Genomic DNA, 19,689 nt, shown 5'->3' with positions numbered 1-19,689 from the left:
CCCAGGGCGGCGGCCTGACCCGGACCCGAGCTCCGGAGGAGCCGGGAGCCTGGAGGAGAACGCGCCGGCCTGTGGCTTCTCTCTCCCGCCCTTCTGCTCACGCTGCTTCTAGCTCGGAGGAAGCTTATCCTGTTTATAAGTGCTTGTTTTGCTTCGAAGGAGCCTGGCTGCACACACTTCCCAAGTCAACCTTTATTTCTGGGTACTCTACACCCCGTCAGGAGCCAAGGCTAAGACGTGATGAAGAATGCAACCCCGTCAAGGTTTTGGGGAGCTGCCACCTCAGCGCGAGAGAATGTCCACCCAGAAACACTTTCTTGCCCAGTACCTGCAAAAGCTGGTTGTGACCGCCGTTTGACTGTTGGCACCAAGTAACCATCTGCTCTGGGAAGAAATTCTAAGGAAATGGGAAAACAAATCCATTAAGTTAGTTTAAAAGTGGGGAAAAGCAGCCTTACGGGGATGCCAGTATTAAAAACATTCCTAACAGGCACACGGACGTCCATCTGTATTTAAAATGACGCTCCTTTGTCCTCCCCTACCCCACGGTGGAAACGCCTACTTCCAAAGTTGCCATGTTTCCTTAAATGGCGAGTTCGAGGTTGGAGTATCTATCACGTTTAATGTGGATTCGTGTCTCTCAGCGTGCACCAAGGCCAAGGGTCGCCACACGGTGTTACGCAAAATCCGTTATCAAATCTCTTACTTTCAAATAAAAAAGCAGCTAAACCACTGAGCCAGAAGTTGACGGTGGGTCTTCTGCTCACGTCACAACGGCTCGGCCTCATGCCTCAGGACAGGAGCGCATGGTAGGGCAGCAGGAGGCTCCCTATCCTGACAGGTCACAGGATACATGCTCCCCCCACCGCCCCCCAGAAAAATAAAAAGGAAAGAAAGATCTAGCCCAACGTGCCTGGAAACTCATTCTTCCACGAACCACAAAGTATTATTTGCTATTTGCAGAGAGCAATGAGCTTTTATTCTGCTGCATATTGAACCGATTTGTTCTAATTTAACCATGAACTTTTGATATAACTGAAAAACCCACCCCTCGTCTCTCCCGACTCAGAGGCTAACCCCCTTTCCCTCTGCTACCGTGGAAAACCACCCCCGTTACCTCTGGCCACTACACAAAGGCATTTAGTTAAGCATCAGAGACTGGGTCTGAGCAAGGACAGCTCCAAGAGACAGTAACCCCGGATTCTCAAACCCTTCTGCCGCCCTCTACGTCCACCTCAGTTATGTTATCCTCTGCTGCTACTGATCCCAAGTATCAACCCCAAGACTGCAAGAGTCCCAAACCCCGAGCCGAAAGAGGTAAAAACTCTCACCGTAGGATTTTTGAAAAACTCGTATTTTGCGTAATTCTTCCTAAATAAAAACTTGCTTTCGCTTGCCATGGTACTCTCCACCTGGACCACCAGCTCATGATCTTCCAGGTACCTTTCTGCAGAAGAAAAAACGTACGTGTGAGAAGACATAGGTAGAATCTGCAAGGTGGCTTCCCCCACTGACGACCCATTCCTCTTCACGCGCTGCGAGCTAAGAGGAGGTCCAGGGCCACGCCTGGTGCTGGCCGAGAGCCACGAACAGGCTCGCCTGCTTCTGGCTGCGAGGGAATCTGCCGGCAACAAGGGACCCACGACCCTGCCCTGCGTGTCCCCATGACGGAGGGAGGAGCCACGCTCGGCTTGAGCGCGAGATTGCGACCCCTGCCTTTACTTTCAGAAAAGGGGACTGGCTCAGGTTGGTATTCATTTAAAATGGATTTTCTGGTGCAAAACTGAATCAGTGACTTCTGTTCTGAAGTTTAGTCAGAAAAAAACATTTCTGTAGGTATAGGGACAAAAGCCAAGCACCCCAAACCGGCTGACGGTTGGTTCACAAACCTGAAATTTTTCACCAGATAAAATAAGGAAAAATAGACCAGCGGGGTTATAGCGACCTAAGTGAGCACGAGCCGATGCCGTGTTCCAAAGCAGAGCGTTCCCTCTGCACAGCGTCATGAGGAAGCCGCGGGGGACCCGTGGGGAGGGAGCAGCTCTGAGGGGTACGTGCACACACGTGCACAGACCTCTGTCCTCCAGCCTCCCCACGTCCCTCCCACCGAGGCAAGATCCCGGGATAGATGCGCACAGACTGGGCCCAGGCGGCCGGGCAGAGGGGAGCGGGGAACCCATGCGCCCTGAAAGGGGTGTGTTCCTCCACTCCAGCACCACCCGTGGGGGCTCAGGTACCCACAGGGGCCTCCCCTTCTCCAGCCCGCAGGGGGCCCGGAGCCTGGGCCAGCAGGGGGCTCAGCAAGACTGTGTGTGACCCCCTTCCCAGAGACCCCCGTCTGCCACTGGATGTCCACGCACCACTTTTCCCAGCTGTGAAAAAGCCACTCCGCCAACTTCAGCTCAAAGTCTTTTTCTCCAGTTCTCACTTGCCCTATGATTCCAAAAACAGGTATTTTCAAACGACCTTGGGTGCGTCTATTAAACAACCCCGTTGCCATCCATCAGCTTCCTATAATCACAATGGAAAGCGACATTTCATCAAAAATCCCGAAGGATTTTTTTGTACAAACGGAAGAGTCGGACACTCCTCAAAGGGGATTCGTATTTTTTCCACGTTTTTGACACCAAATCCAGCGTCTACGCCACCACCCTACTCCACATGCAAAAAGGTTACAGATCACACAACTCAAAAGGGCAGATATTTGCCTTAAAATGTGACGCGGACATGCAAGTCCTTGGCAGAAGCCTGAGCTGCCCGCCCCGGCTCGCGGCAGCGTCCCGCCTTGCGGCCCCGTGCTTGGGGCCTCACCCACACGGTTCAGCAGAGCCGGTCGTCAGCATGCTTGTAACAGTGGCTCGGGGCTCTGCGGGACTGGGGACTGCGAACAAAGTCGAGGGGGAGATACCACGGAAAACAACCCCGACGTCTGCGCACGCCCAACAAGTAGCATTCCGGTGCCTTTCGGCTGGCAAGACAGGGAGACAGAGATGGGGAAGGTCAGCCCTCGAAGGCCCTTCTGAGCACCGAGGGCTGAGCACGGCGGCTGTTTGTCCTTTGACACCTGTAGGCACATCCGGATGGCAGCGTCCCTGCTGCGGCCAGGTCCTCCAGAGGGTGACCGCTGCGCCTCTCTCACCTGGCCAGGTACACACACAAGCTGTCAACGGCCCAGAGAGCTCAGGCTTCTTCCTGGAGGGCTGCAACCTAATTCTCGCAACAACAGAATCCCCCAAATCCCCGGACTTCCCGGGAGCTATCCTCCTGTCACCGTTCTCCACGTTGACCGGGCTCCCCTGTTCATCTGGCCTGGTGCCTGTGGTCACCCAGGGCCTGGGTGGGGGCGCCCCCGCCCTCCCGGGGATGCAGCTCACCTGCAGTCACACTGTCAATGCCATGGGGGCACCAGGATGCCGTCTGCATGCCCCAGTTAACAGTTTTACAAAATCCCTTTAAAAAAAATTATTTGTTCACTTGACACAGCTGCAGGCTGGCTGTCAGCTATCCCGATGTGCCCCCCAGGTGCAGGCCTCCCGGCGGAAGGGAGCCCTCCGGAGCCTCGCCGCTCACGTGCTCGGGGCGGACGGCAGGACCATGCGCGCCCCGTTCCGCGCCGCCTGGCCCCCACGGCTGGCCCCGGTGGCCGCTGAGTGGACTCGGTCAGGGACAGCGTTCGAAAGGCTGAGAGCTCGACACAAAAGACCGAGGCCAAGACCCGCACCCCATCACGGGCACGACGTGTGGGTCTCACTAACATAAGAAGAGATCACATTCACAGCCAGAGCTGGGAGTCACAAGGCATGGACCAGCTGCCCTAAGATCGTCCATCACTAAGGGCTCTGCCCCAACTTGTCAAAGGGCCTCGAGTGGCTAAGTGACTTCAGGAGCTGACGCTGGGGCTGAAGAAAGGCACTAACCGGGCTGTGAGAGCAGCATGGTTCAGACGGGGCGGGAACATTCCCACCAGCCACAGACACTGCCCGCCGAGCACCAGCCGGCACCTCTGCCCCTGCTCCCTGCCGAGTATGATGCCCCCCGCCCACGGGGGCCGCCGAGGGCCGCAACCACACGCACCCATGTGTGGTCTTCTGCTAGTGCAAACAAAACCACCTTTTCTCAATCGTCACTCCTGGCTGGGAAAAGTTTAACATCGCTAAGGCTCTAATATTTTACCTGCGAAGATCAGGGTAGTCGTTGTGCCTTGAAATCCTCAATTCTAAGGCTATACGCAGGCTCAGAGTGCCATTGGAATTAGCTCACTTATGCCTCAGTTATTGGGGGCAACTGTCTGCCTGGTATCAGCCTTCCAGATCCGATGTGCTGTCTGCCTGGTGCCCGAACCGCAGGCCTCGTGTATGTGCAGGTCCCCAGAGCCTCCCCAACGTACAAGAGAGAAAGCGACTTTCCAGAGGGTCCTGTCTGTAACTGGGGACGTGGGGCTGGACGGCTCTGCCCGAGAGTGGGGGGTCACCTGACTGCGTGCCAGAACCCAGAAGCGCCCCCAGAACATCATCCCTTAAAGAATTCTGCCCCAGGCGAGCGCACTCACGCCTGATCGCGGGGATTCAAGGCTGACACTCTCTCAAATAAATAGAATCTTAGAAAAAAAATTATCCCCTTTAGAGTACGTTAAGTCCATCCATGAATAAGAAAAATATGGAATAAAAGAGAAAACTATCGTATCTCTAAAAATACTGTGTGTGCCCTCTGCATGGAGGAATCGTGGAACACTACATCAAAGAACTAATGATGTATTGTATGGCGACTAACATAATAAAATAAAATTAAATTAAAAAAAAAGAATACTGAGTGTGCACGTGTATTTCTTCCACGAGTTTCTCAGAATAAATTCTTTTTCATATGGGTGATGATTTCTGAAGTTTTGCTGTATAGAAATTCTTTATCTCTGGCATGATGTTCGAGAAATCAACAGCTACCACAAAAAATATGTGAATCTTCCTACAGTCTTTGTATGTTCAATTTTTCTGAGTGTATCCGTCCCCATTTTATACGCGCTTTTGGTGTGGACAAACATATTCCTATATTACGATATCTGCAGAAGGCCTTTCTATAATTTCTTTCAAATTAAGAGTATTCAGACTTTTGAACAGGCTTCCAGAATATTCATATTGGGTCCAAGTCCAGAGCTGTGTCTTTGAAGTCCGTTCTGTGTGTGCACGTATGCATGTATGTATATATGTGTATAAATGCATGCTTGGCGTGTGTATGCGTCCATACACGCTGCAGGGTTATAACTATTGTTTAATTTCCAAGTTATGTGTGCATCAGCAGATGCTGCTGGTGGCCCCATCAGATCAGTGTAGGATCCATTCGTGGGTGTCCCAAACTGGAGCTTGCCAACGGGGTCACCTGCTGCTACAGTAACTTAAAACAACACCAACTCAGGGGCGCCTGGGTGGTTCAGTAGGTTAAGCGTCTGCCTTCGGCTCAGGTCATGATCCCAGGGTCCTGGGATCGAGCCCCGCATCGGGCTCCCTGCTCAGTGGGGAGCCACCTTGTGCACGCTCACTCTCTAACAAAAAAACAAATAAAATCTTAAAACAAAACAACGCCGACTCAAAGTTACATAGCAGTGTTTAGGCTTGGACTGTATAACATCATTGGAAAGAACACTATTTCGTTACATGAATATTCCAGACCTGGAAGTTTAAACTTGATCTCTTAATCTTCCAGAAAGGTTCAGGAGAAAAGTTCAGAACCACAGGAAGAACTCTGTGATAGTTTTTCTCCTTCAGCACGTGGAAGACATACAGTTGTGGATTTGGAGAAAATTCTGGTTTTAAGTGCGTGCCTGTGATTTTGTAAGCACCACACGTTATCCGCTAAGAATTTCAACAGAAGTCTGAGAAGCTTCTTGACCTGACATAGACCACCTGAGCAAGAAACCCCACAAAACCCCCATATCTCTGTAAGTTCTGTAAACGGCACCTATTTCAAAATATCCTCTTGCCCTCTACACACGACACACACACGCGTGCGTGCTCAGTGAGAACACCGTGAACCAGCCCAGAGATACACCAGAACGCTCCAACTTCTGCAGGCCGTCAGCGCAGCACCCCACTCCCGTGACGCGGATGAACTGCTGTTTGCGCGGTGATCCCAGGACGGTGCTCCCCACCTGACCCCACAAGCCCCGCCAGGCTGCCCTCTCCAGACCGTGGCTGTGCACCAGGCCCCGAGCACCTGCCACGGCCGGTTCTCCAACCAAATCACAGAGACAACCTTTCTGCTGTGTGTGCGCCCTGGGGAACGGCGCTGCTGCCCTCCCGAGCAAGCTTCTGGAAGCAGCTGGCGGCGGGCACGCTGGGAGGGAGGCAGGAGAAACAGGTGTACAGCAGAGAGGGGACGGCACGCAGACGTCTCGCTGTCAGGGCAGGGGCTCCATGGGCCGCGCATCGGGCCCCCCAGCGCGCTCCCTACCTAGCCCCAGGTGCGGGTGGTGCTCCACGAGCGTCCAGCTATTGTCGTCCACACAGTGACTTCTGTAAACCAGGAGCTGACACAGGTCCCTGGCCGTCATGTCTGCAGCAATCTCCACCACTCTGCTCGTCCCGTCCTCACTGAAGACTCTCACATCCTGCAACATACAAAGGGCATGCTTAATGAGCCACTTGGGTTTTCCGGGAATAAATGCTGCATCAAGATCCAACAGAAAAGGTAAGCACGGCAGCGTTCCGTCCTTCCAAGCAGCAAGCAGCGGCCCACCGTGGCGGGGCATGCAGGGTTACGGCAGGAAGTTCTTGAGATGCCAGGACACCTCAGGGCACACAGGGCGCACGGCCAGGCCGGAGCGGACGAGCTGCCCCCCAGCCACCTGTCTCAGGAAGTGCCAGAATGCGTGTCAAATACCGCCGGTGGTCTCGGGGCTGGACATTTCATAGCGGGACCAACTGCACAGACAAATGGAGCGACCCACATCCTAACTTCTGATGAGTCCACCTGCTGTCTGTTCCCAGGGTCTGGGGTGCAGCAGCCGGCGCTCCATCACCCCCCTGCACACACACACACACACACACACAGGTCAGTTCGCTAAGGCTCAGGGAGAGTCGACACGAGTAAGTATGAATCTGCTGAAATTTAAAATACTGAAAGGACGGGGCAGAGTAGGAACATAGTCACCAAATTCTTTGGCCCCCATTCCACCCCCGCTACAGAATGACAAGCCAGCTTCATTTCCCTGGTACCATTCAAAGCCACCACGAATGACGTGTTCCCGGGTAAAAGGACAGTCAAGCAGAAATCCCCGGGATCATAAATATCTTCTGCCCCAGCGACAGAGCGATAGGGATGCAGCCTCTGGGGGATCATGGGATGCTTTAAAAACAAAACCAAAAAACCACCTTACCTCAACAGCATGGAAAAAGCAGTCAGAGGAACAAGATGGCATTTTAAATTGAGACAGTGTCCTGAACGGGAGTCTGTCCCCGGCTTTTCCACTGTCCCTGCCGGGCTGGGCCCCTCCCGGGCTGCCCCAGAAGTAGTGGGCTGTGCAGAGGTGTGGGGAGCTGGGTGGGCAGGGAGGGCTGTCTCCGGGCAGGTGGGGAAGCGGCCGCAGGGCTGCTAGGTTGTGAATCAAGCCACACGGGGCAGACCACTCCGGTCACTCCCTGGGCCAGATGCAATCGGCCCCCAAAGGGCTCCCCACTTCAGTGCGGAGCTTGTTGGCCTGAGAAAGCCCTGCTCCCCGTGTTCCCGTGACAGAGAAACGAAACGCGGGACGCCCAGAGCCCGAGCACGCAGGTTCTCTGAATCCAGGCCCGTCTGCCAAGTGTCCCAGAAATCTGTGCCCACAGCTCGGCGGCCTCTGAATGTCAGCGGGTCCTGACCAAGTGTCTGCAGCTCTCTTATCCCCTCTCTGTCCCTTTCCCCAGGTGCAAACTCCTTTTCCCAGGTGCAAATGTTGTCCGGCAGGAGAGGGCGAGTTGTGGGGTCAAGTCCCTGTTGCAAGGAGTGAATGCAGGAGCAGGAATGGGGATCGTCCAGTCCCACGAGGCCTGTCCCTGCTGTCATCACTCCTGCCAGCCCCCTCTCAGCCACCCCGTAGAAATCCCCAGGGGAGCCAATCAGGACTGAGGGACAAGCTTGCCACTCACATGCATTTTTATAGAAACCTACTCATCTCTTTCCGGAAGTTCACATTTTGCTCGACAGAAGTTATACTTCCACGAAACAAATTAAATATTCAAGTACAGCTGACACGAGGGGCTCCATAAAAGTGACATTTAATTTAAACAATGAAAATAGGTCTTTTTGTCTGTAGGTCCAAATTTCCAAAAAAACCCCCAAAAAACAAAACAAAACAAAACAAAAACACAGAACAATGCATTAATATGAAAGAGAAACGAATTTAGAAAGTACTACTGGGTCCAGATAATTCCTTAGAAATATGCTAATTGTACAGTCTACCATGTCCTCTGCCAAACCCAGCGTGCTCCTGAGCTTCCTCTTTGCTCAGCGTGGGGGGAGTTTCTCCCGGATTACAATCGTCAGCTTCGCTAGAACACTTCGATCACGTTGAAGTCTGTTTATCAATTTCCCTGCCCCAAATCAGGTCTGGCCCCGGTATTTAATCTTCTTCCTGGCCCAAATGCACTTTTCTGTAAACTCGCTCTCCCCTCCCTGCCACTCACGGCCGCCCCCCCAGAGGTCTATATATAGTCTCAGTATTAAAAGCGAAGATGTGCTTTTTGTCTCATGGCCAAGTTCACGGCTTTCAGATTCCCAGCACAGGCCGGGCTGACAGGCCAGGGGCAGACACAGACCGGGCTCCAGGGGCAGGAGCTCGGAGCCCACACCGGCCGCCCTGCCCCAGCCACCTCCCAAACACAGCAGAGCCTGCAGGCCAGCGACGTCACAGACCCCCAAGACGGAAAGGCAAGAAGCCGCTATCCGTGGCAGCAGGCTCAGGTGGGGCACGTGTCCAGGGCTACACAGGAGAGGACTTGAGCGAATACTAAGGCACAAAGAGAAATGTTCCATCGTGGTTGGTCACCTTCCACCGTGCCTCCTGAAGCTGGCAGTTGAAGGGGCATCTAGCACCGCGAGGTACCTTTTCAGTGACCACCTGGGCGGTGCCGGGGCTCATTCTAGAAGCAAATTAGGATGTGAGATCTCAGCCTGGGGCACAGGCCTGGGGCAAGGGCTGCAGGGAGCAGGCTGAGCCTCCCTCGATGCATGGACATTCAAGTGTCTCATACAGGGTGCGACGCAGAAGCTTCTCCACGGCGAGCAGGCCAGGGTCTCTGCCGCCCCCCCCCCCCGCCCCCGCCCATGGTTCAGCCAGGAGGAGAGTCCTCCCGTGGGCCTGTGCTTTCCCGGGGTACAGCCTGTCCAGGGAATGTATGGCTCTCGGTAATGCCGGGATGGGGGTGAACTTGGAGCGCAGCCCCGCGGCCCCAGCCCCTGTGACCTCAGGCAGGTGAGACTCACTTTCCCCTCTGTGTCATGAGCACTGCTTGGGGAGTCGATCACAAGTGCAAAGCACAGTGTTTGCTATAAGGATGCTAGAGCACCATTTACGACCTCCCATGTCAAAGTAGGGGCGGGGGGGCTCTAGAATCAGACTGGGCTGCAGTCTGGCTTCATTGTTAACTAGCTGTGGGAACCTGGCACAGTGGCCCCGTGCCTCAGTCTCCTCATCTGTGAAATGGGGATCTGTGAGTAACACTGACCTCACAGTGCAGGCCCGGCTCAGGCTAAGGAGAGCCCCCTTGGAAAGGTCTCGGGCCCCTACACCTGCCCCCTGGGGGTGTGCTCGCACTGGAAATGGAGCCAGGAATGAGGCAGGCTCCGTCTGAAGGCTGCAGACACCAGGGAAGGGGGCCACCCGGACCCAGACTCAGGCTTTCGAATCTGGGAATACAAGCCTCGTGACAGGTGAGATGCAGCGGGGACAATTCAGTGGGAAAAGCCAACCGCTGAATCCTGAATTCTCAATTTCCTCCTCTCTGTTGCAAAAGAAACTAAGTAGCTCATTGCTTTTAAAAATAAAATGGTAATATTAAAGAGGACATAATTACGGCAATAGCATGAGGCGCTTTCTCTGCAGAGATAGCGGGGGCAGGAATGCTCCATCAGGCCGCCCAGTCCCTGACCGCTAGGCACCGCGGCCTGTGAAAAAAGCCCTGGAGTGGTAATAGAACATTCTGGCATTCCCAGAGCCCTGCTGTCACTTTTTATATATTCTCTGCACAGACCGAGAAGCAGACCAAAAGGAAGGAGTTTGAGAACCATCAGGGTGGAGGTGACATGGCTCCATGGCTCCAATCTGCACTCTGGGGAGCCTGGCTTCTGGCCCCGGGTCCCCAACAGGTAGGCCGTGGGGGTCACCTCCCTGTCCATCTCGCTCTCCTTCATGCACCGGGCACACCTTGCTGGCTGACTTACAGGCTCAAAATCTCCTACTGAGTTGAGAAGGCCTTCACTTTGGCCCAGACCAGCCTGGAAAGATACAACATGGGCTTTATTTTTTTAAAGATTTTATTTATTTATTTAACTGACAGAGAGAGAGACAGCTAGAGAAAGAACACAAGGAGGGGGAGTGGGAGAGGGAGAAGCAGGCTTCCCACCGAGCAGAGAGCCCGATGTGGGGCTCGATCCCAGGACCCTGGGATCATGACCTGAGACGAAGGCAGCCGCTTCACCAACTGAGCCACCCGGGTGCCCCGAAAATGGGCTACTTTCAGTTCTTCACCCCCAGTGCTGTCCACAGTGTAGGATGCCCTGAAGGTCAGCCCTCTCAGGGTGCATGGACTGAGCAGAGCTGAGGGGGGCCCAAACTCTGGCACAGAAGCCATCAGAGAAGGGAGGGGAGGGTTCTGAGCAAGGAGCTCCCAGGCCCACTTTGTCTTCCTTCTTTACCTTCCATCAACCGACTTCTTAGCTCTGAGCTCTCCCAGGTCCACTTTCAATGCATTTTCCAAAGTGAGGACGTAAGCTGAGCTTTTCAGAAACTTCTGAAGTTTCTTGTCAATACTGGGGGGGTTAACACTTATGGACAAGTCAGGCTGTAGTCCAAGGACTGCCAGGGACAGGAAGTGGGCTGTGCTGATGGTACCCCGTCCTGGCTGGGACCACAGGGAGGAAAGTGGGAAAGCCAGCCGTGGCCAGGCAGGTGGACGGCCCCCGGAGGGCCACACCTGCTGCCTGGGCAGGTGGTGGGCTCCGGCCAACGCAGCAGCCATGCTGGGGCCCAACATGAACGCCCTCTGAGGCAGGTATCACTGTCCCCCAACCAGATGAGGGAGGCGAGTCTCAGTAATGCAGAATGGCTTGCCCAGCATCCGGCAAATGGGAACTGCGGGAGCCCCAACCTGAACCCAGGGCATCTGCTCTGCCTCGCTTTGCTTCTTTGCCGGCAAGATGCTTCCCAACCCTGGAGAATCTTCCCTGCCCTGAGGGATCCGTGGCCACCTAGGAGCGACACGAAAAGGCTTCTGATTCTTGTGTGCCCTGAAGCCCCCTAATCGGGCAGTTATAGTAAGTCTGGAGGAAATTAAATTCCGCTCAGACTGGGGCAGAACCAGCGTTAGGCTAGATGAATTTTAGTGAAAAATAACGTAAACCTAACAATTTTTTCCAATTCTGGTCTAAGTTAACGGTTCCACTTTGAGATATAAAGTATGATAACCGGAACTGCTCCATGTAATTATATGGCTCTATTCGAGGTAATAAGAACGTACATAATAATCCTGTTCAATGAAACCGAGTCAAACTTACTTTAAAAGAAATCTGCATTATAATCTGTTGACTTCCAAGTTTCAATGAAAAAATATTTTCAGTCCTTGCAAATCCTTTCTAAAGGAGTTAACATTCTAAAAACAACTCATGGAGGGGCGCCTGGGTGGCTCAGTCGGTTAAGTGTCTGCCTTCAGCTTAGGTCATGATCCCAGGATCCTGGGATCGAGTCCTGCATCGGGCTCCCTGCTCAGCTTCTGCTTCTCCCCCATAACCCCCTGGATCCTGTTCTCTCTCTCACTCTCTCTCAAATAAATAAGTAAAAATCTTTAAAAAAATAAAATAAAACAATGCATCAAATAGTTCTCAAAAGTCAACCACAGATTTCAGGGTCCCCCAGCAGCCTCCCCGCCTTGAATGGCTCTCATCAGCCCAAGAGGCGGGTGACAAGATTCAAAGCACAGGGCGGCCCACCTTTATGCCTCTATTTCAAACCAGACAGACCATTTGGAAGACTTGACTTGCTCATCTGTATTTTTTTCTTCTTCGAGTGGACACGTGTAGCCTATGACTTTGACAAAGGCAATACTGATAAAGTGATATCATTCTGTCAAAAACTGGAATAAAAGCTGTTTTAGCAAAGACGCAACCCTCCTTTGGTGGACTGAAGACGGCGCAGGGATCCCGAGTGTTGGTGCCGCGCGCAGCTGGGCCTCGGCTTCCCCGCGTATAACACGGTGGCGGCACCAAGCAGCCCGCCAGCTTCACGCAAGGGCTCCTACCCGGGTCCCCGCCAGTCAAGAGGCCCCACGGCTGTTGTCCTGGGAACGTCGGCTTGCCTCCCCTCCTCTCCTAGGGGAGCAGGGCCACAGCTCCTTCACCATTCTGGTTCTGCCCTGCCCACCTGCTCGGCCACCCCGGGAGGGAGCCCTGGGGAAGTGTAGCCTGTAGCACTTTCTGCCACACTCCGTTTTCTCCCTGCTCAGAAAAAATCCAGCGAGGCCCTCCACTGGAAAGCACGGCCTCTTCCCCTCGGTGAGACAACGCTTTGCTGGTGACTCGTTCACACCTTCCCTCCCCCTTACACCAGGCCCCCTTGTCCGCAGGCTCCCCTCTGGTTTCCAGGACCAGGGATCACGGGCTGGGGCGAGCGGAGGCGCACAGGGGGGACGCCAGTCCTTGCAGAGAGCCCCACAATGGTGACAGGTGCCTGGCCACCCGTGCCCAGCACCGCAAGGACCAGCAAGGACACATCCAGGAGCTCTGTGAGGGGCAGGTCACTTAGATCTCCAAAGGAAGAGGAGTCTATTCACGGTGGAGTCGACTTGGGGGAACCCACTCTCTTTCCTGTGCGTAAGGACAACATCAGCAGCCCCCGGGACATGTGAGGGTGGGAGGGGCGGGGCCACGTAAAGTAGAAATTTCCAACACGTACACACCCCCCCCCCCGAGATACTAGTTTTTTTTTTTTATCATAAAAATAAGTTTTCATTGTAACGTTTAAAAATAGTAAGGGACAAAGGAAAAAAAAATCTGGGAATCACCGACAATTCCCCTATCGGTTAAAATTCTAGAATGTGCCCTTCTAGTATTCTTTTGCACACGTATTTATAGACACACTGACATAGTTAGGATCACAGGACAGAGTTTTGCAATCAGGCTGGTCAGCTTCAGGTTACATCGTAAATATCTCCAGGGCACTACACTTCTCTGATGTTTCAGGGCCCGCGAGGTGTCTGTCCACGTGGCCATGGGGACCACAGTGCTGTCCTGACAGTTGTCCACGTGGGCGGTTTCCAGTCTTTCACGCTCACCGACTGCGCCGCTTGGCACATCTTCCTACGTGAGTCTCAGTGTGTGTGTCTATTTTCTCAGGATACATCGCTAGAAGTCAAGCTTTATTTTTTTTTAAAAGGCTTATTTATTTTAGAGAGAGAGAGAGGGGAGAGAGAAAGAGAGCGAGCACATGCACATGCACAGGGGAGGGGCAGAGGGAGAGGGAGAGAGAATCTCAAGCAGATTCTGTCCTGAGCGCAAAGCCCGATGCGGGGCTCGATCTCAGGACCCTGAGATCATGACCTAAGCCGAAACCAAGAGTCGGATGCTTAACCCAGGCGCCCGGAGGTCAAGCTTTATTAAAATACATCTCTAATAACAGAAACATTCCCAACAGTAGAGACGACTGACCCATGTGTTTGGTAGAATGCTGTTCCCTAAAACTGGATTTGTTAAGGAACAGAATGGGACCAGGAACAAGTCCACTCAGCCCCCCACTTAAGAAACGGTTATGAAGCACGTTCTCGGTGCAGTCCCCACTCCCCGGGACATCCCAGGTTCCCCCAGCGCCCACATCCCACACTGTCCAGAAGCATCAATCAGGTGGAGGATGTCTGGCTCCACAGTGAGAGCATGGACTTTGGAACCTGCCAGTCCTGGATTCAGACTCTCCCTCCCATTGCTGCATGAGCCGCCCCCCGCCCTGACCATCAACACCCTCACTGCCACAGCTGGGGGACAGTCATCACACAGGCTTACGCTGGGTGTCACATGGGGGGGGGTGCTTATAACTCCCTCGTGTGCAGAGCACACACTCAGTAAAGGATCATTCCAGACAGATCCTGTCTGCCTGTGTTCTTCTGGGGGTCACCACGTGCCTAGATCACCCTGCTGCGCCAACCCACAAAGGGAAAGCATTTGCACAGAAAGAGCTCATCCCAAACTTCTGCTCTAAAGACTTTATCTCAAGTTTAAGTGGTGGAAATCCCAGGAATTAGGAGTTTGTTTGCATTCCAAGAAGCTAGAGCCCACAGGGAAGAAGGCAATGATGGTGCCGGAGAACAGAAACCACCCCCCACTACCCCCCCCACCCCAGGTCCACCTGTCCTTCGTGAGGTGGGGTGGGGGCAGCGGGGGGTGACCTCTAGGAGGCCTGGTGACCAGCTCAGGGTGGGCAGGAACCCGTGCAGCCTGAGTACCGAGCTGGAGCCTGCGGTGTGGCCGGGGCTGGGCGCCTGCTTCCGGACCGGAGCCTCCGTGGGAGCCAACTCCTGGAGCCGAGCCCTTCCCAGGGCAGCGCTGTCTTTCAGGGGCACTGGGAATACACACACACGCAGTGTAAATGCAATTCTGATTTGAACATTGAATTTTTTTTTTTTTATATTAAGGAATCAGGAGTGACGACGATTGTGGTAAAAAAAAAAAAGTTCACGATCTTTTACAGAACCAGAAATATTGTAAAATGTTTACAAATAAGTGCTATTTTGACATGAGATTCTGGTCAAAACAGCAGATCGGGGGGCAGTCAATCGGGGTGTGGCTGGAGCAGGCTGAGGGGCACATGGGGGTTCACCTCACTATTCCCGTCTACTGTGTGGGCTCCAAATTCTTCATAGACAAGAGCCTCAACACTCCTTTAGCCTTGTGATGCTAGAAGAAATAAAGATTATAAGGCTTCTTCTGCCTCATTTACTTGAAGAAGTGAACTAGATCTCTCTGACCGACCGAAACATTCAACAAAGGAAGCAATACTCCTTTTCCTTAGTGCTTCCCAGCTGGGACCGGCAGGAGTGGATTCTGCTGCCCAAGGGACACTTGGCAACGTCGGAGACATTGTGGTTGTCAAACAGGTGTGTGGGGGGATGCTGCTGGCGTCCTGTGGGGAGAGGCCAGAGATGCCGCTAAACATCCTGCAAGGCTCAGGACAGGCCCTCACAACAACGGACTATGTAGTCCCAAACAGCCCTGATTGCAGAGCACGGGACATCTTGTCCCAGGAAGCGAGCGAGTACATTGACGGGGACATGTCCAAGCCCCAATGGGGCAATAGGAGTCTCTAAATGAATACCGGTAGTCAGGGCTGTGAGCCATGGTATAAAATAACGTGTCCTCACAGACAAATACACACACACATGTAAGTACATGGAAGAGAAAGGAACACATGTTCTACCAGGAGAATTCCACCTGTCAATGAAGAATGATAGAAGAATCAGCCAAGAGTCATCAATACGCAATAAAACCAGTGAAGGGAAGCCCGATGGAGAAAAGCAAGTTAATCCAGTCTCGAATTATCGCCCTTCAAAAAGTACTTCCGGGGCACCTGGGTGGCTCAGTGGGTTAAGTGTCTGCCTTCGGCTCAGGTCATGATCCTGGGGTCCTGGGATCGAGCCTTTCATCAGGCTCCCTGCTCAGTGGGGAGTCTGCTTCTCCCTCTGCCTGTGCTTCTCCCCCGTTTGTGCTCTTTCTCTCTGACAAATAAATGAAATATTAAAGAAAAAATTACCTCCTCATGACGGAAGGAAGAACAGTAACTTTACCACGGACACATTCCGCAGAAGATATCTTAGCCGAGCAATTAAGCTCAACCCCAGTGTTGATCGGACCAACCAACATCAGGAGCTTCCTGAGATGAAGCCTTGGGGAGGATAGACTCTCTTTCTGTGGTCTTCACACACATACAACCTGATGGGGTCCCACGGGAGCCCCCCACGCGCCAAGGGCGTCCTTCAGTAACTAACAGAGACACAGCCTAATGAGAGAACAGTGGTCCTGTACTGGTCACGAACCAGGAAGGAAGAAGGCCATCGAGAACATTAGAAGGACAACTGAGAAAGGTGACATGGTCTGCAGACTGGATACGTGCACATGGCTGATGCTAAGGATTCTGTGCTATGCTCAGTTTTTAGGAAACAGACATATAGGCCTTTATAGGAGTAAAGAAAGGACTCGATGTCTACAAATCAGATTCAAATGATTCAGAGAAGAGAAGAGCGGTGTGTGGGTATCTAAACACGCACACCGCAGACCTTTTGACAACATGGGTTTGAACCGTGTGGATCCGCTTATCTGTGAATTTTTTTTAATATGAATCCAGCACAGCACTGCAAATGTGTTTCTCTTCCTTATGATTTTCCCAATCACATCTTCTCTTCTCTAGCTTGCTTTATTGGCAGAGTACAGCACAGAATACACGTTAATCTATCCTTCATGTTGTCAATGAGCCTTCTGCCAATGACAGGCTGGTGGTAGTTAAGTTTTGGGGGACTCAACAGTTATACTTGGATTTTCGACTGCACGGAGGGCCGACGCCTCTAAGCCCACCAGATCTTCGTGCATATATATATACACACATACGGGCGATGTGAAAACAATGCAAAACGTGGCAGGGCGCCTGGGGGTTAAGTGTCCAACTCTTGGTTTGGACTCAGGTCATGATCTCACGGGTCGTGGGATCGAGCCCCACGTCGGGCTCCATGCTTAGTGGGGAGTGTGCTTGAGAGTCTTCCTCTCCTCTCCCTCTGCCTCAACCCCCCCCTCCTAAAATAAAAAAAATAAATCTCTAAAATGTGTAAAACATTACCAATCAGGATTCAGGGAACACGATCGACCAGAGTTCTTTGCATTATTACTACAACTCCTCTATAAGTTTGAACTTATTCCAAAATGAAATTTAAAACAAATCCCGTGTGAGAGTCATGACAGGTGACCCCCTCCTTTCACTCACCACTTGGCTAGCGTCTTACCACACTGTCGACTGTCACCCACAGAGCTCAAGGTCATGAGGATGACAGACAGTCCTTGTGTTCTCATCTTCCCAGTGGCATCCCTACTGCTTTTCCATTCAGCCTCTGTTCTGAGGCGTATTTCAGATGCAGGACGTTTAAGATCCAGAACAGGCTGCACTGGGGGGTTCGCTCACTACTGGGGTTGGCTGAGCCAAATAGCCCGTGCACGAAGGTGGCGCTCTGTTAGGTCCGCCTGTGGGGACGGGCCCCAGAATCTGCCCAGGGAGGCCCAAGGAGCAGACCGTCACGGGGCCGTGCCCGCGCCCGTGCCCTTTGCTCGGTGGCCACGCAATTCCCAAGCTCAGCCATCTCCCCAACGATCCCCTTCTCCCTCTTGTATCAGCAGGTCAGGCTGCCCATCCAAAGGGGCTCCCCAAAACGATCTGAACCTCTTCAAGCGTGATGGGTCGACTTTTAGGCCAATATAGGATGCGTATAATTTATTTGTTGTCCCCTGGTTTCAGAAAAAGTCTTGCCTGAGCCTATGGGCAAGCAGGGCTGGTGTTTCCGTAGTTTGGGACAGGGCAGCCACCAGCATGGTCTCTGGGGCCAGCTGTGACCCCCAGAGCAGCAACGCCATGTCAGCAAGGGCAGGGTATCAGCCTGCACACAGCTGTCCCCTCGGCTACAGCTGGGTGGGTACGCTGGTGAGGCAGGAAGGCGGGGACACGGCTGCCAGGACAAGACAGGGGAATCTGGGGGAAAGGCCGACTGGGATCTGGGCGGAGCTGCAGGGGAGGGAAGACATGCAGACTGACCGAAGCTCAGATAACAGTGAGTTCTGAGAAGCCGAGCGCGAGTCCTGAATTGCGAAGCGATCACAAAGGACCACGGTCTCCAGGCCCCCTCCAGGTCCCGAGGACCTAGAAGGCAAGAGCCACCACTGAAGATTCACAGAGGGGGGCTGCCGCTGGGGGCTATATTTCCAGTCAATTATAACAGTCAAGAAAATGTATCTCTAGATATAACGTCACCCTCAAAATCCCAGCTCGTCTCCAAAACACATCTGCTTTGCGTATGGTTTATACCACCTGGAATGCCTTCTTCTGGGGCAAGGAAGCTTATGTACCATTAGCTGCGATTACAGGATTATAAAAATACTAATTATTGCCAAGAGTTAGTAACGAGTTCTCTTAGAAAGCAGAACATTCACCGGCACCACTTACTTCCTGGGCGACCACGGATCCACAGGAATGACACGTAAGCCAGAACACTGCAGGTGGCCATAACCCCTCTAAACCCAGAAAAACAAAAGGTTCCACCAAACACCAAAAAGAGTAAGCATCTGAACGAGGCAGGGGCACAGCTTAATCTGCCCTCCAATAGTCAAGGTCTCAGACAGGGCGGGTAGGAAAGCCAATGACCTCTCTCTTCAGGTCTGCCCCTTTGCCCTCAGATGTCTTCTGCAGTTCCTGGAAGCTACAGAAACAGCCAATCAAAATGATGGACAGCCTGGGAGTCTGCCTTCATCACTGGGGACAGTGACTTGGCAAGGGGGACCAGTGGTATGGGACACCTGTCCCGGATTACTCTGTACCCGAACCAGGAGAATGGCCAAGCCTGGTGCCTTCGCATTTTATTGTAAGGGACAGATCGCCCTTTGACGATGGCTATAAAAATGAGTTTTACATGCACGTACATGTAGCCGTGAACACATAAATCTTTTGATCCAGCAATTACACTGCTGGGAATCTACCATCTATCTGCTTTTCTATCAGCGCTCAATCATTTATCTATCACCGGTGCACCTCTGTGTCATCTGACCACCCACCCACCTACCCAGCCATTAACTGACCAAAGGTCTATGTCCAAGAATGTTCGTTTCAGCTTCAGTTTGTAAGAAGAGTGAGCTGCAAACCATTACAAGGAGCTTAGATAAATGATGGTACCTCCGTGTAACAGCGCACCAAGAGGCTTTGGGGGAGGACGTGACAATGCCCGTAGGCCCTGAGCTGAGACAGACACATAACTGCCTATCTGTGCAGAACAAGGTCACGGACAGAGAAAGTGATCTTACTTTTTATCCTATGAGATCTTGCACCGTGTGAGTTTCACTTTTTGCTTTTACCGTGACCACGGATTACTTTTATAATTTAAAGGAATTACAGTTTCTTGGCTTGTTTTTTTGTTTTGTTTTGTTTTTGTTCCCTGGCTGGGCACAGATGAAGTGGTAACAAGTCGTGGCCAATGGAGTCCCACCCTTTAACTCTGCTTTCAATGTGGAATCTGCCAGTGCTCCCGTGCCCACAGAATCAATCGGCTTCTTTGGAAAAGGAGGAACGCGGTGGGAGGGATGCTTCCCCGTGAACACCTGTTGGGGGGAAGCGAGCCTCGAATGCACTCAGTTTGTAGGGAGGCCAGGGACAGGATGGCTCTTGGATCAACAAGATTAAAGATCCAAAGACCAATCTTGGGTTCAGAACACCGGGGG

At 52.7% G+C, this 19,689-nt stretch overlaps 1 protein-coding gene and 1 long non-coding RNA gene across 7 annotated transcripts in view; one reads left to right on the top strand and one right to left on the bottom strand.

Annotated features, from left to right (window-relative positions):
* GRB10 (growth factor receptor bound protein 10) overlaps positions 1 to 19,689 on the bottom strand; it is a 175,309-nt gene that overhangs the window by 23,102 nt on the left and 132,518 nt on the right. For all 6 annotated transcript variants that reach the window (XM_081800821.1, XM_081800818.1, XM_006736158.3 and 3 more), the window contains 3 exons: positions 6,442 to 6,598; positions 1,332 to 1,447; positions 329 to 397 (listed from right to left, as the gene is read on the bottom strand). In XM_081800821.1, coding sequence (XP_081656947.1) covers positions 329 to 397; positions 1,332 to 1,447; positions 6,442 to 6,598 — 342 coding nt within the window. The remainder of the gene's footprint in view (positions 1 to 328; positions 398 to 1,331; positions 1,448 to 6,441; positions 6,599 to 19,689) is intronic.
* Positions 9,350 to 12,888, top strand: LOC145716625 (uncharacterized). The gene is made up of 3 exons (XR_014139438.1): positions 9,350 to 9,439; positions 10,216 to 10,332; positions 12,804 to 12,888. It is a non-coding gene; the product is annotated as an uncharacterized LOC145716625 (long non-coding RNA).

Source organism: Leptonychotes weddellii, chromosome 12 (genome assembly GCF_054177405.1).
Source record: "Leptonychotes weddellii isolate Sample4059 chromosome 12, ASM5417740v2, whole genome shotgun sequence".
Lineage (NCBI taxonomy): Eukaryota > Metazoa > Chordata > Mammalia > Carnivora > Phocidae > Leptonychotes > Leptonychotes weddellii.
This window is presented reverse-complemented; position numbering and strand designations above follow the sequence as displayed.